General features: G+C 50.3%; 1 protein-coding gene across 6 annotated transcripts in view; it reads right to left on the reverse strand.

Moving 5' to 3' along the window:
• LOC122425065 (myosin VIIA and Rab interacting protein) overlaps positions 1-16,968 on the reverse strand; it is a 217,642-nt gene that overhangs the window by 53,137 nt on the left and 147,537 nt on the right. For all 6 annotated transcript variants that reach the window (XM_043443378.1, XM_043443380.1, XM_043443379.1 and 3 more), the window contains 5 exons: positions 14,664-14,761; positions 14,356-14,436; positions 13,163-13,306; positions 4,986-5,133; positions 2,624-3,252 (listed from right to left, as the gene is read on the reverse strand). In XM_043443378.1, coding sequence (XP_043299313.1) covers positions 2,624-3,252; positions 4,986-5,133; positions 13,163-13,306; positions 14,356-14,436; positions 14,664-14,761 — 1,100 coding nt within the window. The remainder of the gene's footprint in view (positions 1-2,623; positions 3,253-4,985; positions 5,134-13,162; positions 13,307-14,355; positions 14,437-14,663; positions 14,762-16,968) is intronic.

The raw sequence follows: 16,968 nt of genomic DNA on the forward strand, positions 1-16,968 counted from the left end.
CTATACTATTTATATATTTACATATGTGCATATATTTATAAGTATGCGTGCGTGCGTACTAAGTCTCTTCAGTCGTGTCTGACTGTTTGCGACCCCATCGACTGTAGACCGCCAGGCTCCTCCGTCCGTGAGGATTCTCCAGGCAAGAACACTGGAGTGGGTTGCCACGCCCTCCTCCAGGGGACCTCCCCAACTCAGGGATCGAACCTGCGTCTCTTGTGTCTCCTGCATCAACAGGAGAGTTCTTTATCACTATGCCATCTGGGAAGCCCTTATAAGTATGTAAATAGTTAAAAATACACGTTTATATACCTTTTCTTTTTTGAGAGGAGAGCTGCCCTAGTAAGCTGAACAGAAGGGAGGACGAAGAGGAGGGCCAGGGTTCTGACGTCCCCAGAAGTTCAGTGCCATCGCCACCTAGTGGGGAGGAGAGGACACTGCCAGGGAGGCAGATCGCCTTGGTCCTGGATCCTTTCTGTGGGCCCTCGCCTTCTCCCTGTTGATGCCTCCTAAGACTCATCAGCAGAAGACAACTTACAAGTCACCTTAGAATAAACAGGAAACTTCGGGCACCTAGTGGTGATGGATAGGTGGCATTTTATACCTGCATTTCAATCACACAGACAACCCTCAAGAATATCCCTTGAGGCAAGTCACCCAGAGTCCCTGGAAAATTGTCTCCACTTGAGCTAGATGATACTGAATCACAGTTGAACAGAATTTTATAAATTTTTCATTTACAATCACGACAAACTCACATGGCAGGTTTGTAATGCTCTTATTTTACAGAGGCGAAAGTGAGAGCCTGGACCAAACTTCTAAGTAATATACTAGCAGATGAGGCAGCATTGTTGCTAAATTCTGTGACCTGAGGACCTCTGAGGTCACGACTACCTTAAAGGGGGCCCCAGGATCAGGGACCTGGCTGACACATTCATAGAAGCTGATACATTTACTGTAGCAGATGCTGGTGATGTCCCGGGCTGTATCCCCCTAGACCTACATGAGTTGCCCACAGCCATGGGGGACAATTTCTGACCCACTCATGGTTTTCCACCTCAGATCCAGTCTCTCTCTTCTCCATCTGAGGGATTTCTCAAGCACCATTCATGCAAACCTGTGTATAAAGTTTATGCCCACCCTGGGTGGGACCTCTCTCTACCAGTGGGAGATAGGAGACTGGGTAACTGCTGCCCATCTTCTAGGGGGAGAATTCTGAGCTGTGACCCAAATGACTTCTCAGCCGGTCCCTGGTGGGATGGAGCCCCAGTGGCCCATGTTGTATCTTCACCGGCCTTTCTCATTTCTTGGTTTCAATCTTGGGTTTCCTGGGATTGCTTCTCTCAAACTCTACAACCAAAATTTTAATTCCAGACCTGCTTTTTATGGAACCCAAACTGAGAATGCAGGACACGGTAGCTAGGTACTATGGGAGACGCAACGATGTTCAGAAAGTGGGTGTGGTTTCCCCAGGAGCATAAAACGTCACGTTGATAGTAATGTGAGTGGCAATGATGATGTGCCTACAGAAGACAGAGGCAACCTGACTAGATCTTCCACAGGCTTGCAGTTTCAAACAGTTCAAAAGGGCATTTGAACTTTCCAGGCTTCACTTGTGTTACTTTAGAGTTCAGAAAATATCACTATGGGAAGGCCTGAGTTGGCATCACAGAGTTTAATACTCAGTCCACGGTGATCACTGTGGAAGCGATCACCATGGATGTGAGAGGTGAGGGCAAGGTCACAGCATGATCATAGACCCAGAGCTGCGGATGAGCAGGGTGTATTCAGAGAATATAAAGTTAATCTGGATGGGAGTCCATGACCTACCTGACACTGTAAGTAAAGAGAGAGAGAGGGAGTGAGTGTGTGTGTATAGAGGAGCGTTTTTCTAGGGAGAGATTCTGTAGCTTTAATCAGATTCTCTAAGGGGGTTCATGAGCTAAACCACAAGGGAGGAGACCCTGAGGACTCTTGAGATGGCTTGTGATGGGAACCAGGAATCACAGAATGTTAGTAAACTGCGCCCTCAGTTATGAGATCGAAACAACATTGACTGTGTCCTTGTTCGTGTTCTAGGAGAGAGCTCAGCTCTTTACAAAGTTATCTTCTCCACTCATCACAACCATCCTCTGAAGTGGGTTCTAATATTATCCCCATTTGACAGATGAGAGAACTGAGACCTAAGAGGATGCCTTGTCCAAAGTCACATGGCTGGATGTGAACACGGGCAGGCTGATTCTAGACCCCATCCCCTTAACTCCGTGCCAGGGGTCCTCAGACTTTAATGCACAGCAGAATCACCAAGACAGCTTGGGCTCCATCCCCAGAATGTTGGATTCAGCAGCTCTGGGGCAGGGCCCAAGGATGTGCATTTCTAATAAGTTCCTAGGTGCTATGGTTGTGGCTGGTCTGGGGGCCACACTTTGCAAGCCCACTTTGAACTCTAAGCTCTCATCTCCAGAGAGGAGGGTACGCCTCCGAGAGTTGTGACCTATGTCAGCCTCAAAACCAAGATAACAACCTGGATCTGTGGGTTCAGAATCCAGGACTCTCCACGCCACTCTTAAAAATGAGCCTACTTAAAAATGAGTGGGTGCATATGTGCACCCCGCTTTATTACCTGATGTGTGTCCAGCTCCGGGGGATGGCCACTGGGGGAAGGCAATTCCTTGCTTAGCTCCTCGGAGCCCCCCCGGGCCCTCCTCCACCTTCGGGCCCTCCGATCTGCGGCGTGGGGGGCCTCCTCGGGCTCGCTGCTGTCTGAGGTCTCCCTGCCAGCTGCCTGAAGGTTGAAGTTCACATCCAGCTCTCCCTGTAGGCGCATCTTCTCGGCTGCGGGGTTCCGGGGGGCCTTCCTCTGCAACCAGGACAGCCTGGCCCGGTGCCCAGCTTCCCGGGATGAGCCCACCGAGGAGGTCTCTGAGTCGGACCACATGGCCTCGGGGTTGGGCGAGGGCCCAGAGGAGGCAGAGGGGCCTTGGTCTGAGCCCGGAACCTGTGCGGGCTGAGTCTGGGGTTCCCTGGGCAGAGCCCGGGGCTGCAGGCACAGCGTGCTCAGGGCCTCCCTCCAGTCAAAGTCCTCCTCGCTGTCGGAGCCCAGCTCATCGTAGGCGGATGCCACGCTGGAGGCTGCTTCCAGGGCCTGAAACGTGCCGCTCTTAGGTTTGGCCAGCAGGCAGGTTGGGGGCAGAGCCCCATCCTTCAGGGCCATCCAATTCCCATCAGGGCTCTGCAGAACTGGGGCCACAACTGTGGGCAGGAGGGAGAGAGAAGCCAGAGAGGGACCGTCAGCGCCTCAGAGCGAGGGGCCCCTCAGACAGCCCTCGTCCTCTGCCCCCCTCTTCCTAGAGCTCTTTCTGGTCTCCCCACCCAGCCGTGGGCTCCTGCTTCCCTGAGTTGCTGTGACAGCCTTTCTGGTTCACTCCAGTATCCATCCTGGCTTCTGGCTGACCCGGCCTGGTGACAGGGGCCCTGCGGCAGGGGCTGGGTCTCAGTCATCCTGAAGTGTTCCCAAGATAGCTCGTGCGGAGGAAAGAGCAGAGGCTGGGAAGTCAACTGTAGGGATGCTGTGGGCTGAGTAAACCCAACTCCAGCTCACACCGAGAAACTCAAGAGCAGGGACTGTCCTCAGATCTTTATTTCCCCGCACCAAGCACATGTGTATACGGCAGACGCTCGTCAAGGTCTGGGAAGTGAGAGTGTGTCTGGGGGGCTATGAATGTGTTGAAGGCACTGTCAAGACTGAAGACTGAAGGTGGGTTTACTCAGCGTCCCTACAGTTGACCTCAGCCATGGACCAACAGGCCCCAGAGCCGGCCCTTTCCCGGAGGCATAAACAGAACTTCTGAAAATAGTCCATGGACATTAACCTTCTGGGATGACCTCTGTACCTCCTTTGTTCTACACTTTTGCTCTGCTGAGATGGAGAGGTGCCCCCAAGGAGTAACCTGCTTCCTGCGAAACAGATCAGACATCTTTCAAGACCTCTGGGGTTAGTCTGGACAGCTTAGCATGTCAAGGGCCGAGTGGTCCTCAGAAAAACCAGCTGTTTTCTACACAAGTGCTTTCTGTTCTTTAAGGCTCCATCCTGAGAGGTGCATGGAGTTTTGAGCTGAGTATGAAATCTTTTTTGTGTGTGGTGTTGTCGAGCTAAGTTTTTGTTTCTACGCAATGATAAAATTACACATAGGTGCCTTAGTTTAGAGCAATTTATGCACAAAACATGTTTTGAAAACCAAGATCCTTTGCAAATTTATTTGGAATGCTCCTAACCCAGCAGGAACTGTTTTGTGAAATGTACTGTCTGCTAGAAGTGCTTATTATAAAACCTCCTAAGTTGGTCAATTTCTTCGTTTAAATTTTGAAATGCTCTTTCTTTGTTATTTGTTTACTGCGGAGACACTTGTTAACATGCATAGTTGAGTTCTGACGCTTGGGTCACATTAGCTTGAACACTGAAATGAATGCCTGCTGGGTTGGATTGGTGTTCCTGTGAAAGTGAAAGTGTCTCAGTCGTGTCTGACTCTTTGTGACCCCATGGACTATAGAGTCCATGGAATTCTCCAGGCCAGAATACTAGAGTGGGTAGCCTTTCCCTTCCCCAGTGGATCTTCCCCACCCAGGAATTGAAGCGGGGTCTCCTGCACTGCAGGCGGATTCTTTACCAGCTGAGCTATCTGGGAAGCCCTGGTGTCCCTGGCCTACATCTAATAAGACACCTGCTCCTGTCCACACAGAACAGGCAGCTGAAGTGGGGCTGTGCAGCCAAGTGATCTGAACCCACCTGCCCACTGTCTCGAAGGTCTCAGCAAGCAAACCACCCACATGGGAAGCATGCCCGCCTTATATACAGTGTGCTGTGCGAGAGACCCCATGACCTGATGGCCCAGCTGTCCCAGATGGGCACACCCCCCACTCAGACTGATGGTAGGAGGGGCTGAGCCGCCTCCCGACAGCATTTCTGAACCCCGCAGAACAGTTACTTGTCTGGTCCAGCCTGTCCACGCTCTTCCAGCTGGGCAACGCCTCCTCCTCCCTCGGCTGCTGGCCCCTTGGCTGCCTTGGGGCAGCCTCCAGCGAAGGGGTCCTCAGGGCATCTTCTCTGCTGAGTGAGAACGCAGACTGCGACCGCTGTGCAAAGAAAAGAGGGGGAGGGGTGACCTCGTCAGGCACAGTTCCCAGGGGGACTGCCTTCCGATCCGCAGGTACCCCACCGCATGGAGATGACGCAGCTGACGGTAATGGCTTTTCTCATCTTGAGGTTCAGAAGCTTCAAATCAGTACCTCCTGCTGGGAAAGTATTAGCTGCTCAGTCGTGTCTGTCTCTTTGTGATCCCATGGACTGTAGCCCGCCAGGCTTCTCTGTCCGTGGAATTCTCCAGGCAAGAATACTGGAGTGGGTAGCCAGGTCCTTCTCAAGGGGATCTTTTCTGACCCAGGGATTGAACCCAGGTCTCCTGCATTGCAAGCAGATTCTTTATCGTCTCAGCCACCAGGGATGCTACATCATGCCATATAATGGCACAAGTGGTTCCCCATTTATTCCACTGCAAGTGGCCAGGCCTCCCAGAAAGCATCAGAGATGTAGCAGAATCCAACAGAGCTGGTTCTTACAAGGCTCCTACTTACCCAGTCATTCTTCCAGCTGAGATTTCTTAGGGCCAATTGTGTGTGATGAAAATAAGAGCATATTCCCTTCAGAGACCTCCAAACCTGAGCATTGCAGGAGTGTAAGTAGAAAATTGTAGTACAATGTAAGTGCTGAGATAGATAAGTGAGCCACGACGGTCAGTCCACAATCCCAGAGACTCTGCAACACATTCCCATTTAGTTAAAATAAACTCTAACCTAAGGACAAGTGGTAGAAATGACTGACAAGAAACATGTTAGAACTGTATCACTTCTGTATGTTACAAATGTTATTTCGAGAATTTGTAGCTCCCTGTTCTATACAGGGAATTTCATCAAAAAGAAAGAGACCAATTTTTTCCATTGTCATTTAATGAGAGAATTCTCTTCTCTTGGAGATTTACTTTGCTCTTTTTATATGGGTGAAATGGAGGAAGGAAAGGGCCAAGCCACAGAAAGCATCTCTGTGATATGAAGCAAAGTATTGATCTCTGACTTCGGCCTTAGGCAGTTTGGCGCCACCTGCTGGTCAACATCAACACTAACAAGCCTACTGCCTTCTCTCCCTGGGAGAAACGAATGGGCTTTCCTCCTCTCCCACCACAGATGCTGAGAGTAGGAGGCAAACCGGGAGCGTGTTTGGAGAGTTGTGGGCAGGGCCCCCAGGCAGCTGAGGCTGGACTCGGTCATCTGAGTTCAGATGAGCCCAGGTCATCTGAACCTGGGCTCCAAGATCACTTCTGGTGCAACACCTTGACTGAGTGACTGAATTTCCTGAGAAGCAGAAACCTAATCTTGTTCTAGCTTCCCAGGTGGCGCCGTGGTCAAGAATCCACCCGCCAGTGTAGGAGACGCGGATTTGATCTTTGGGTTGGGAGGCTCCCCTGGATAAGGGAATGGCATCCCACTCCAGTATTCTTGCCTGGGGAAGTTCCATGGACAGAGGAGCCTGGCGGGCTGCAGTCCTTGGTGTTGCAAAGAGTTGAACACCACTACGTGAGCGACTAAGTGCATACACACACACACAGCTTTGCTCTGCGCACAGTAAATGTATACTAAGTGGGAGCTTTAAAAAGCCGTTTGAGAATAACAAAGGAGAATAGCAACCACCAGCTGCAGAGTATCTGGGTGGAAAAACTGAGCATCATGCCTAGGGTTTGGGGAGAGGACAATGCACTCTGTAGCCTCACCCAGAAGGATGGCTAACCAGTCTGAGAAAAGAGGGCTGAGGACTGGGGCCCAGTATCCCCTAATCACAGGCCCACAGCCCTCCGACACCGGGCGTCTGCACGCTCTGCTGGAGAGGGTGGTGCAGCCCGTTCTGGCCCCGAAAGAGTCGTAGGAAGCCTCTTCTACTTTCCCTCACAAGACCCTGAGGCCGATCCAGGAGGAAGATGCATCTGCAGAACCAATACAGAGCCCTCTAAGCTGTGTGCCAAGGGTCATGACCCGACTCCTCTTTGATTACAGAGGAGAGTAGGACGGGCCTCGATGCAGCAGTCACAGATTAATGCAGCCCAGGCGCGGAGGAGCTCTCCCCCTCTTATTGATCGGATAAGATTCTGTGTGCATTCAGTTCAAACAGGCGATGGCCTGTGGGAAACCCTGTTCCTCAAGCTGGGCTGAGACTCCTGCTGCTTTAATACTGTGTTATACGACACTCTATTGCAACATCTGTTTTTCTGCTGGTGTCCCCACTAGTCTGCAATCAACTGAGGGCAGTTAAAGGACGGTTAATGGTGACAGCTCCTGGCGCAGTAACTGGTATAGAACCGGGGATCAATGCATGTTTACTGTGGAGCGGATGTCACTTGAGGTAGGCCACAGGATAGATTTTCAGAAGTGCCTGTTGATGGTGATGACCTTCCTAACTTCTTGGGCGACACTGGGGAGCAAGAGAAACAAAGAAGAAGCCCACTGTCATCCTCACTCATATCATGGAGGGCAACGTCTTACTTGGAGGAGAGCCAGGCTAACACACTCGTCCAGTGGATTTTTGGCCCAGGGTCAGTTCCGTCATTCCAAGGGCATGGCAAGCACTGATCCTGTCTCTAGTGCCCTGAACAGCTCTGATACTTGGCAACAACGAAGGTTTTCTTGGGGTTGGGTATTCAGGGAGCCATCTACAATTTTGGGAAATCCTTGACAGATGATGAGTGGCGATCACAGAGGAGAGATCAAGGCTGACAGTCTGTTGGCAGGTGAAGTTATTAAAAAAGAAGCAAAAAAATCCATCCATGTCAAACTGCCATATATTCAGGGGGATACACCCTTCTTTTTAAAATCTGGCTGTGCCATGTCTTAGTTGGGGCATGTAGGATCTAAATCCCTGGCCAGGGATTGAACCCATGTACCCTGCACTGGGAGCGTGGAGTCTTAGCCACTGGACTACCAGGGAAGTCCTAGGGGGACATAGCCTTGACATGCCTCCCACCTTGGACTGGCAAGAACCCCCCCTTCCTGTAATCACACAGATCTTCCTGTCTCTGCTACAGTCATATTCCAACTTGTCGTCTCTTCCACGGACTGTGAGCTCCTTGAAGACAGTCTTCTGGGTGTGACCCTCAGTCCCACGTTTGTGACTCAATTTGTAGGATTATAACACGGTCTGATTCTAAGGAGCTGATAGCCTGTTGCCAGGCGCAGTATTCCTGCAGCCTCCCCTGAGCTGTTTTCTATATCCTGGTCTTTATTTTTCTGTCTTCAAAATGTCACACTATAAATCAAAAAATACATGTTTAAAAGAGAGAGGAAATGATAGTATTTCATTTTGCAGTGGCTCAAACAATATTTTATTTCTGTATGTGTGTGTCTGTAAGAGGTGGCTGGGTTCCACTTCTATAGGACAAAAAGGTTCACTTACTTATAAAAGCCAAGATCAAAACAGGAAAAGCCCTTCTCTGGTCCCAAAGGGAAGATGAGATCTGTGTTTTTCATGAGCTAAGGATGCCAGGCTTTCATAACCTATTTCAGGAAAGCCACTGTTTCACACTAGGGGAAAAAACTACATCCTGACAATCACAAAAATCCCTAGAGAGCTGCCTCCAGCACATCTCAGGACACTGCTGGTCTGTGGTCTCCGGCCAGGGTGGAAAAGCCCCAGTTTTGAGACCGAGACCCAGCTTTGCCACAAGTTCATTGCAATAAACATATGGCCCAGAAGATGGCGCCACCACGACATTTTTACTTGCCAGTCGGTTCCACCTCCTCGCTCTTGGGAAGTGATGGGATCACTCGGTTGATTTATTTGCTTTATTATCCTGGCTGGGCACTCTGTGCCCATCCTTCCACTCCCACCCACAGCGTCTGTTTTCCTTCCTCTTACCCACCCTAGGGTCCATGGAAGAAACAAGGCTGGCCTTGTCAGCAAGGGCCGGCCTGAGTTACAGTGTCTGCACATCTATGCTGGGAGGCTGGGCGTGGTGGGTGGAGCCCACGGGTCCAGGAGTGTTATCATGACAGCAAGGCCTTGCAAAGATGGACTGAGAATTTCAAGCCGGCCCCACCTCTTAACTCTTGGGCATGAAAGTGTAGAATGTTGGGTAAGGGGTCCCGTGCCAGCTCCTCTTCCTGGGCTTCCCTGGTGGCTCAGAAGGTAAATAATTCGCCTGCAGTGCTGGAGACTCTGGTTTGATCCCTGGATCAGGAAGATCCCCCCTGGAGGAGGAAATGGCAACCCACTCCGGTATTCTTACCTGGAGAATCCCATGGACAGAGGAGCCTGGTGGGCTGCAGCCCATGGGGTCGCACAGAGTTGGACACGACTGAGCGACTAACACTTTGATTCTAAGCCTCAGGGATCAATGCCATGCCAAGCACACAGAGTGCACTCCGTAAGTATCAGTCAAAATAGCAGCATTTATTAAGCTCTGCCACCAAGCCAGGGCAACACCTCCATTCCCTCACTCTGTCCGGCTGGGGACACGCGGGTGACCTGCGGCAGCTTGGACCAACTTGCCCACGCACATGGTTGGTGAGGGGCGGAGGCAGGGCTCGACCTTGGGTCTATCTGGCTCCAAGCTGATGCTCTGCTGTGGCCTCTTGGTGCTGCGCCTGACACCCTTTCCTGAAAGCCTGGGGACAACGCACTCCTGGCTAACAGGCCTCAGCCCAGCAGGACATGCCATCCAAACCAGCTGGTTCTGAAGCTTTAGACAAAACTCACAGGGTGATTATCAGTTACTTTTGTTAAAGCTTCCTCTGCAGTCGCTGGTCCTCTGTGTGGGCCGCAGCATCCCACCCTCCTTGTATCTCTTGGGATGGGATATTGTTGCTATGACTGCAATGATTACCATCATCGCCAACAGGGCAGACTCCCTGGGGCACTGATTATGGCTTCAAAATAGTCTCTGCTCTCAAGGAGCCTACATCAGGGGTGAACAGAGAGTGAAAGTTTTTAGTATCAAGGGTTTGTGGGCAAAGGGGTCAGCAACAGTGTTTGAATGAATAACAGCTGAGACATAGCTTTGCTTTGTATTTCTGGGGTCAGGCACAGCCATTAAATTCAATCCAATAATTGCAACAGTAATGAAAAATACTTCAGGTCTGTACTATAGTCATTTAAAGGAGAGAGCAAATGTGAGGGAGGAAAATGACAAAAACACAAAGAGAACTGGCTGAGGAAAACAGAAAAGGATGGAGAAGAGACAGAGAAGGTTAGACAGAGACACACCTCAGTTGCTGGGCACATTGCATGCCCACCCTCTGCTATCATCATTGTTATCATTAGGATCACCACATTAATACTGAGGTGACTTTTTACATACACGCGCCCAAGGAGACAGGCACTAAATGAATGATAAGCCCCTCGCTGGTGCCTGTTAGGATATTGCATCTTAAGGCTTTGAAAATCAGACTGCACTGACCTCCTTCCTGGCGGAGAGCCACACAATCAGAGAGGAAATTAAAAAGAGGGACGATCACACTGAATTTTCTTTCAAGAGAACAGATGAGAAGTCCTGTCTGACTGGAGATGGATTAAGCTTGGTTTTGCAGTTAAGACCAAGGATGGAGTCCTACAGGGTTATGGGGTTCTGCATAGTTACCCCCGGAGCCAGAGTATCCACATCCCTGGAGGACTGAGGACACAGGAGGGAGCACTGTCAGGAGGCCAGTGGTCCAGGGCCTCCAGGGTCTGCAGGTCCGGGTCCCGCCTCAAGATGCCACGAAAAGGCCATCTTTCAGCCCCCAGCCTGTGCCCACCCCCCCACCAGCTTTGGGTCAATGTTCCCTGCCAGCTCAGCTGGTAAAGAATCCACCTGCAATACAGCAGACCCCAGTCCAATTCCTGGGTCGGGAAGATCTCTTGGAGAAGGAAATGGCTAACCCACTCCAGTATCTTTGCCTGGAGAATCCCCGTGGACAGAGGAGCCTGGCAGGCTACAGTCCACGGGGTCACAAAGAGTCGGACAGGACTGAGTGACTTTCACTTTCACAGATGCCCAGGTTCTGCTCCAGACCCCGTGAGTCAGCTCCCCTGAATGGGGCACCAACAGGTGATGAAGATGAGAGTCCGGGGTGAGGGCAGCTCATGGGAAAGTGGGAGAGCCACCTGCCTCGAAGTCCCCAAGATCCAAGGCTTGGCCTGCTCTTTCATATCCAGGTTCTGGCCTGTGTCCTAAAGCACTTCCACTTTTTCTGCCTTCTGTCTCTCCTTCTCCTTCTGCTTATCTTGCTCCCTAGACCAGAGCTGTGTCAGAAGACTTTCAGGGAGGGTGGAAATGGTCTGTAACTGCACTGTCCAATTTATAAAGTAGCCACTGGCTCCAGGGGCTGGGGAGGACCTCAAATATGGCCAGTGTGACTGAAGAACTGGATTATAAATGTAATTTTAATGAATTTAGCTTTAAACTGTCACTTGTGTCTTATGGCCACCATATTGGACAGTGCAGACCTGGAATCTCTGGGATGAAAGGGGCCTTAGGGATCGAGTCCATTGATCTCATTGTTTACAGGAAGAAGCCACATCAGAAGCTATGGAGCAGGAAAAAGGCATTCAACTCTCAACCCCACTGATAACTAGCTATGGGAGCTTAGGCAAATTATCCTACAGCTTAAGCCTCAGCTTCTTTACCTATAAAATGGGCCCAATAATACCTGTACCTTTTGATGGAGAGTCAAAGAAATAATGTGATGGGGTGATTTTCCTGTCTGCCTGTCCAGTTTTTTTTTTTTTTTTATGTACAGTTGATGCAATGGCATTTCACAGGTGGTGCTAGTGGTAAAGAACCCTGCTGCCAATGCAGGAGACGAGAGTTCGATCCCCGGGTCGGGAAGATCCCCTGGAGGAGGAAATGGCAACCCACTCCAGTATCCTTGCCTGGGAAACCCCATGGACGGAGGAGGCTGGTGGGCTATCGTCTACAGGGTCGCAAAGAGTTGGATGTGATTTACAATATTGTATCAGTTTCAAGTGTACCACAAAGTGATTCAGTTACATATATGTACTTTTTCAGATTATTTTCCATTAGAGGTTATTATAAGATATTGAATATAGTTCCCTACACACTAAATCCTTGTAGTTTATATGTTATTTCATATATAGTGGTGTGTATCTGTTAATTCCATACTCCTAATTTATCTCCTGCCTCCCCACACACACTGCCAAGCTTCCCTTTCTTCTTCAGCAATCATAGTTCATTTTATATGACTGTGAGTCTATTCCTGTTTTGCACATTAGTTCATTTGTATTCTTTTTTAGGTTCCACACATAGTCGATGTCCTATAATTTGTCTTTCTCGGTCTGACTGACTTCACCAAGTATGATCATTTCTAGGTCCATCCACATTGCTGCAGATGGCATGATTTCATTCTCCTTTATTCTGCCTTTCCAGTTTTAAATTGCACCTATGTGTTGCCCCGTCCTCTGCCCCGTGCTATGACTGTGGGTCCCTGCAGCTGACAGAACACAAGTCCTGCCGGCCAGTCCTGCTCCTTTTCTGGCTGAGTTTCCACACCCAGGACCCAGCCTCTATCCTCTTCCCCACACACGCCCTCGCTGGGGACGGAAGAACACACACCAGAGGACTTTACGGGCTCAGTGACCCTCCCCAGACATGACAGGCCCGGACCCTCGGGTCACTGGACGGACACTGTACTTTGTGACCGAGGAGAAGGAACAAAAAGGTCTCTCCACATCCCGATGCCCCACACACGTGCCGCTGTGACCTCAGAAGGCAGTGGTCATTCTCTCACTGTCCTTCTCAGTCTCCGTAAAGCAAGTGCTAGGGTTGTAGGAACACACATGGCCCTAAGAAAGCCATTCTCCCCACGGGACTCAGTACAACTCTTTTCAGAAGGAATTTTCAAAAGCTTGTTGACAGTGTTATTTTTCCTCAATTGGTCTCTGCGTAAAAACCCACCTCCACGTGTAAGAGAACAGCCTCCTGGCCCCCACTCCACGCTGTCTGGCGGGCACATGTGCAGACTACAGATGCTAGGCGTGGCGGCCCCATTTCTATGGGGAGAGCGGTTCTGAGCTGCACACAGCAGGGTCCCTGTCGGGGTGGGCCGGCGCGGCATGGGGGCTCACCCAGAAGGTGGTGGAAGCTTGGGGGCCCCCCGGGGAGGCTGTGGTCCCCTCGTCAGCTGCCTTTGCCCCGCAGCTCTGGGGCTGCGGCCACTCCGGCTCGTCTTCCACGCGCTGCTCACTTTTGCTCTTCTGTTTCCTTATGATCTGGGGAGGAGGCAGGTGAGAAAGGGGACACGTTATTGGAGAGACTTCCAGCGCTATGTAGTGTAACTGGGATCATCTTTGGGAAATTTTTAGTCATGGAAGAGCTTAGCTTCAACAGAATACCAGCCAGTTTCAGACCTGCCTTGTGATAAAGCAGCACAACCAAAGTGTTGAACATTCTACAGCACTTTACAGTTTAAAAGTAGTCCTTTTGTGATGCTGACAACCTTTTCTATTAATTAAGTGCCTACTGTGTGCCAGTCTCTGTGCCTGACACCATATAATACAAGGGCTTCCCTGGTGGCTCAGATGGTAAAGAATTTGCCTGCAGTGCAGGAGGGCAGGTTCAATCCCTGGGTCAGGAAGATCCACTGGAGAAGGAAATAGAAACCCACTCCAATGTTCTTGCCTAGAGAATTCCATGGACAGAGGAGGCTGGCCGGCTGCAGTCCATGGGGTTGCTTGATACCATATATGCTCTCTGCTTGACACCATATATGCTTTACCTCATTTAATTCTCAGAATAATTCTCAGAGCTACCTACTATAACTCCCCCTATTTTACAGATGCAGAATTAAACTCAGAGGTCATCAGTTAAGGGCACACAGCTCATCAACAGTGGAGCTGGATCTCAAACCCAGAGTCTCCGGCTGTACACCCTGACTTTAGGAAGGGTCTGAAAGCCCTAAGGAGGGGGCAGATACCAAATGTCATGAAGGAAGGCTTCAGCTTGTCTGTGCCTCTTGCTATGTTGGGCATGGCCACTTGGGTTTAATAAGTCCCTTTGTACAGAGGTCTCTGGGCCCAGTTCCTGGCTCCTCCCCCACGGGTTCAATCCCTAAGGGCAAGCAGGTTCACACTGCCTAGTTGTCATAGGGCAATGCAACGCCTCTGCCTTAGCCCCGGAGTACAACGGCAAAAGTGAGAAGAAACAAGACAAACGACGCCCGAGACAACAGTGGTACCCACGGCAGCGCTTCCACTGACTGAAGGCCCTGGTCCGGGCCAGGCTGGCCCACTGCCGCCGTGTGGTTGCAGGGCGCACCTACCTTCTGCAGGATGGTTGTGGCCAGCTCCTCGGCCAGCTCCTCCTTGTGGTCCCGCAGGTAACTGGCCTCATTCTGCTTGTCCTGCAGTGGGAAGAAGAGAAGGGCGTGAGCTGTGGGTGTGTTTGGGGGACTTGGCAATCGATTTCTTGGGAGCCCTGACCAAGAAATGCAGGGGGAGGGTGGGCTCAGTTCAAGGATGGTTATATGATGATGGCGTCCCCACAAGATGCACTTTCTCTTGGCAGCCAGGACCCCACCCACACCACCTTCCAGACAGACATTGCAGGGCGGGGGTGCGGGTGGCATACCAGGCTGTCCCCATAGGCTTCTGCTTTGGAGATGGCTTCCTCGATGGCCTCTTCAGCCACCCGTAGGGCGACAGCCAAGGTGTCCATCATGCTGTGTCCTGGACAGGAAACAGAACACAGACCACTTCGAAAAGGCAAGGACAAGTGAAAGGTCCTTGTGTCAAAGTCATGAGCTGACTAGGACGAGGCTAGGCCATCGTCCTCTTGTGCCCGGCACTACGCACAGCTCCGAACATGCAAAGTGGCTTCAAGACGACTGGACGAAGGGACTTAATACAGCAGTACTTCATCTACCTTCTCAGACAGAGATGATGCTTTATTTTGTGCATGTACTGTATCATTTGTAATAATAGGCAGGAAAACTGTGAAATCTTCTAAGGGCTGTGCTCATGGTTTAATGCAAATACAAAACCCACAAAAGAATTTTTTAGATTCTAAACCCATACTGTCAATAGCGTTGGCCGACCTTGCCCAGCTCAACCACCTACTGGGCCACAGACCAAGTATCTTGGTTTAACAACATAGAGTTGCAGATGAACAGCGAAGGGACTCAGCCATACGTATACCACCCAGGCTGCCACATAACATTGTTAGAGCTGAGATTTGAATTCAGGACTCTCTGTCTCCAATTTTAACCACAAAAGTGAGATAAATACAAACTAACATGATTTTTAAAAATAAGTCTATCATGTATCTAGTGAATGTATTTTTTGCATATGGCAACAAACAGGAGGAAGTGTCCTTAAGCCAAAGGACTTCCACAGGTGACAGAATTCTCTTTGGAGTCAAGTGCTTGGAAGAGTTCTGTTTCCTGGAGGTACTAGATGTTTACCTCTTACTTGAAAGTGAGAATTTCTATCATTCCTCTTAGTTCACCCCAGAAGCCCAACTCACATCAGGAATGAGATCAGAGGTCTGCAGGGGCTGGTTGCCTACGTCTCCTCCTCCCCTTCTCAACCTCCTGTTTCCATCTATAATCTGCTAGTCATGCATTATTGAACACATGCAAATCTCCTGAAAGCTGCCTCGGGTTCTTTGTAGAATGAGATAAGGTGTAAATATATCAATTCATTAATTAATCAACCCCTAAATTAAAATACTTAATTCAAGCTTCTTAGGCTCCTGAAGACACACATGTGGACAGAAAGTGGCATTTGGCAAATATAATAAAATCTCCCAAACCAACCGGAGCATATGTGCTATGCATGCTAAGTCACTTCAGTCATGTCTGACTCTTTGCGACCCCACAGACTATAGCCCGCCAGACTCCTCTGTCCGTGGGATTCTCCAGGCAAGAGTACTGGGGTGGGTTGCCGTTCCCTTAAACTCCAGGGCATCTTCCCAACCCAGGGATCGAACCAGCATCTCTTATGTCTCTGCATTAGCAGGCAGGTTCTTTACCATTAGTACCACCTGGGAAGCCCAAACCAACCCAGTTAAAGTCAAAGCCATCTAGCCAGGCAGCTGATGAGGACATTGCAGGCTGGCTGTGAGTCCTGACAGAGACACGCCTAGGGTTCAGCACCCCTCAAGTGTGGCTGAGTGAGCACACGCTTTCCCCGGTGTTTCTATCAGAAGAGTATTAAATTTAAGTTGTCACCACACTCAGTGCTCTCTGGAGACAGACACTGTATCTCCCATCTCTCTTCTTTAAGAGGCCAGGCAATGTGTTCTTCACAGAAGTAGTGCCCTACAAATTCTTGTTGATTCAAAGTGCACCATGACCTCCCCAGAACTAGGCTCCGAGGGCCCCAGTGATGCCCCAGTAAACAGCAGCTGAGTCCACACGCTCATGGGCTTTCCAAGCCATCGGGTGATCAGACACATATGTAACAGCTAAGAAGCGCGTGGAGATCCTGTGACGGGGCCAGTCACCAGCTTCCATAGAGCCCTGGAAAGAAGGAGCGTGGAGACATCAGAAAGGCTCTGGAGGCCACATTTAAGACTTTGGCACAAGGTGGACTGGAGCGCTGAAGATGTGTGGTCCGAAAGTGAAGGCTTGAGTCAGCTTCAGAGATAACTGCTGGGGGGTGGAGGGGGGATAAGAGGGCAGGGGCAGAGTGGCCGAAGTTTAGAGGACCAGTTAGGTAGAGGGATGGTTACTTTTGTGTGTCAACTTGGTAAAGCTATAACTGCTGTTGCTGCTAAGTGGCTTCAGTTGTGTCCGACTCTGTGCAACCCCATAGATGGCAGCCCACCAGGCTCCCCTGTCCTTGGGATTCTCCAGGCAAGAACACTGGAGTGGGTTGCCATTTGCAGCAGCTGTTCAATCCAACACTAACCCAGGTGTGGCTATGAAGGTTTC

Source organism: Cervus canadensis, chromosome 22 (assembly GCF_019320065.1).
Source record: "Cervus canadensis isolate Bull #8, Minnesota chromosome 22, ASM1932006v1, whole genome shotgun sequence".
Classification (NCBI taxonomy): Eukaryota; Metazoa; Chordata; class Mammalia; order Artiodactyla; family Cervidae; genus Cervus; species Cervus canadensis.